The sequence below is a fragment of the Poecilia reticulata genome, linkage group LG20 (assembly GCF_000633615.1).
Source record: "Poecilia reticulata strain Guanapo linkage group LG20, Guppy_female_1.0+MT, whole genome shotgun sequence".
In the NCBI taxonomy this organism is placed as follows: domain Eukaryota; kingdom Metazoa; phylum Chordata; class Actinopteri; order Cyprinodontiformes; family Poeciliidae; genus Poecilia; species Poecilia reticulata.
Window position 1 is genome coordinate 4,628,444 of NC_024350.1, and position 3,870 is coordinate 4,632,313.

Here is a 3,870-nt window from a genome sequence, read left to right on the forward strand (position 1 = left end):
GATGGATGGATGGATGGATGGATGGATGGATGGATGGATGGATGGATGGATGGATGGATGGATGGATGGATTTATTATATATTATACCCTGATATTTGAAAAATATTGTGTTATTTTTTTATCAGCTACTTCTAATCTTCTGCTTTATCCTCATGTCTGCTTGCAGCACTCTCTGTGACGTTTTTTACCTGGACTCTGTAAAATATATCAGATGTTGACATCTTCTTCTCCTGAGCTTCATTCAACAGACTGAATATCTTATTAGCAAAGAAAATATTGTAATATTACAAATATAGCATGATCAGATTAAAAGTTGTGTGCAGCTGAGAAGGTTCATTTAGTGAAGAAAAATTTATAAGATGTGGATAAAAAAAACATCAAAAGATTATTTCTAAGAGTTGAGAACCTGTGCAAACAGGAATGTGCAAATGACAGTAGAGTTTTAAACACTTATTGAGTTTGTTGGTCGCAGTGGTTATGAAGTATTACAGCTGCTGGGAGGAAGAGCTACTGTAACATTTCGTGTGGCCGCCAGAGGGCGACATGGGGGCCGCAGAAAGTTGTAGGGAAGATGGAAAAAAAAAAGAATCAAATAAATTTTGAATATTTTGTAAAATATAATCTTTCTTTCATTCATTAAGAAAAAAATAAGTTAAAATAACTTATTGAAATGTTATTTGATATGATTATCTTTCTGATTGGCTGCCAGTCAAATTGATCAAACTCCTCCTTAAGCTAGTGCAGCAAGCGGGAAATAAAAACGTTTTTGTTCACAAATATACCAAAGGAAAGAAAGTGACCAGCAACACTGCTGCAAAAATCACAGTATTATCTGGAGTTACAAAGCAGATTTTCCTGCCTAAAACCAAACCAATCCTGTTTGGGGGCCATGTCATCGAAATGCCATGTGCTTTTCAACATTACATCCTGTTATGTTAGTTTTTGTATGATTTATGACTTGAAAGACATGATTCCCCCGTGACTAGCAGTTTCACTGTTACAAATATTTGCAGAAAAGTTTCTTCTTTCTTACTTCCCCGTCTGAACCACTCTGTGTCAGAATTCAGGTGAAGTGCAGATGAAGTTGTTTTGTTCAGGCAGAAAAAAGAAGAAGTTCGTCTGGTTCTGAAAGATGCCGAGAAAAGATAAAGTTATGCATCATCAAAAGAAAGCTGGAAAACTACATAATTTACCTGGATTAAATAATGTGCTATATTTAGGAGTGAGAAGATTAGATGTAATATTTTATTTGTGTATTGTCAGTCAAATGTTAAACATTATGTTAATATGATGATTGCAGAATGTTGCCAAAGTCGACTTCCTCTTTCTCAAAGCTGATCTTTAAACATCAACTCTGGTTTTCTGTGTCATTCTCTGTGAGAAAACCGGAGGTGCACCTGATCAACAAAAATTAATTATTTAAGATAAAATTAAAGCATTTCTGTTTCAACTGAAGAACATTTGGTAAGTTAATGTTTATGATTATTATTTTGTGTTTTCTATATTTTGTCATATTTATTTTGTCATGTTTTCATGATTTCTAACATACTTTGTACAGTGAATCATTCTCAGTTTCATGAAAAAAAATCTACTTTATTTGAGTTTTATGTTTTAAGTGTATAATTTATAACCCAAACCTTCTTTACTTGAAGATGGTGATTTTCTTTCATCTAATAAATGTGATAATGTAGCAAAAATATAGTTTTGCTTTAGAGTTTCTTAAATTAAGTCACCAAAGTAAAGCAGCTGTTTTCATCATGTTTCCATTGAAGGACGACAATCAGAGTCTGATGGCGGCTCTGTGTGAGAACATGCTGATAGTCAGTATGTTTCTGAGTATTTTCTTCATTCCAGGTGAGATGTTTGTTCACTTCCTTTCATTTGGAGACATTATGTGAATCATTTCTAGTCTGAAATATTCTGATGTAGTTTAAAGTTTTCACATGTAACATGATGCAGCTGAATCGTGAGGATCATGAAGTTTTTATGCAAACAGATTCTGCTCCACATTATTTTCGTAATTAATCTGTTTTTACAGGTAACTTCGCTGGTTGTCCTAATCCACAGCTTATTGCTGACACACCTCGGCAGATTGAAGCTCTGAGTGGATCTTGTTTGCAAATCCCATGCAGCTTCAAATCCACACATTCCACATATGACAACAGAAGACCCATCTATGGAGTTTGGTTAGATCGGAAGAGCGTCGTGGATCTTGTTTGCAAATCCCATGCAGCTTCAAATCCACACATTCCACATATGACAACAGAAGACCCATCTATGGAGTTTGGTTGAAAAAAAATTCAAATTTTAAAGCCAATCCAAATCCTGTTATTTTCAACAGTGATGGGTCAGTTAACATTTATTCAATGAATACGACTGGAAACCTGAGTGAGGGAAACTGCACCACTCTGTTTCCTGAATTAAAGACGAGTTATACTGACAGTTACTACCTCCGAATTGAGAACAAGCCATTCTATGCAACAGCTGAATATCATCGTCTTCATATAACAGTTAAGGGTAAGAAGAAATATTACTTTTGATACCGTATTATTCATGATATATTTTATGGTTTCTTTATAGTCTCTTTTTGATTTTTTTAATATGATTTAAAAATATATATATTTTTAATATGAATATCCAAAGTGTGGAACAATAAATTATTTGGGATTGGGATAAAAGATATGGAAAAATGTCTGGAATTAAAAGAAGCAGCTTAAATTTTAGAAACAGTTTATTATTTGCACTATTTAACGGAAGATGTTTAATGTAAAACTCCAGATTCTCCTTGGAGTCCCAGCATTAATGTTCCCTCTGACCTGAAGGAGCATCAGTCTGTCACTGTAACCTGCTCAGCTTTCACTCCCTGTCCAAACTCACCTCCTGAACTCACCTGGAATCTCCAACAAGACTCTCTCAGACAAACAGAGAAAAACACAGATGGAACCTTTACAACTAAAATCCAGGAGADCATCACTCTGTCAGRYACACATGATGGATACAACATCASATGTTCTGCCAGATATCCTGTGATTGGAGGAAACAAGACAGCAGAGACAGAAGTGACTCTCAGTGTTTCATGTAAGTGATCCTATCAGCAGGTCATGGTTCAGCTGTTTCTGATCAATAAAGTTCATGTGTCTCATTTTCCTCAGATGCTCCTAGAAACACCTCAGCATCCATSAGTCCATCAGGTTTGGTGTCAGCAGGTAGCTGGGTGGAGCTGAGCTGCTCCAGCAGAGCCACACCTCCACCCAGATTCACCTGGTTCAAGAACAGCAAACATGGAGCCACTAATGTGTCTGTGGAGCAGGTTCACAGGTTCAATGCTACTGAGGGAGAAAAGTTTTACTGTGTGGCTACAAATAATCTGGGGAATCAAAGATCACGACTGATCTCCGTCAGCATGGAAATCAGTCGGGAAGAGAAAGTGATAGGTTAATATTTAACTTCATTAAATCCATTCTGTTTAAAAATCTAATTCTTATAATTACAAGTTTGATTATTTACTTGTTGTGTTTTCCCAACATCCAACTACTACAGTTCTTTACTGGCTGCCCGTTGTAGCCGGATGTATTTGTTTCATCTGTATCGTGGCTGTTGTTGCTTGGTGAGTATCAAAAGATAAAAAGCCTCTAAGTTGTTTAAAAACACTGGCATCCGATCCAGGTGATAATCAGATCACCTGGATATGATTATAAATCAAGAATGTGGGAAAATGTATTTTTTTTCTCCTAGATTGAAACTTTCAATTATGTGCAGGTGAAAGTTGGAATCTGCCAACCAAACCAATGTTCTTCCAGCTTCTCATGTCTTTTTGTATTTGTTTTCTTGATGTTTCGCCTCTTATCTATGTTCCATATCAGCTTTCAC

The 3,870-nt window shown here is 35.8% G+C and overlaps 1 protein-coding gene across 1 annotated transcript in view; it reads left to right on the forward strand.

The window, feature by feature from the left end:
• The window catches only part of LOC103482330 (B-cell receptor CD22-like), a 9,249-nt gene extending 5,810 nt beyond the window's left edge, over positions 1-3,439 (forward strand). Inside the window, exons 2-5 of the mRNA XM_017301760.1 lie at positions 2,039-2,147; positions 2,246-2,517; positions 2,779-3,078; positions 3,153-3,439. Coding sequence (XP_017157249.1) covers positions 2,039-2,147; positions 2,246-2,517; positions 2,779-3,078; positions 3,153-3,439 — 968 coding nt within the window. The remainder of the gene's footprint in view (positions 1-2,038; positions 2,148-2,245; positions 2,518-2,778; positions 3,079-3,152) is intronic.
• The last annotated feature ends 431 nt before the right edge of the window (positions 3,440-3,870 follow it).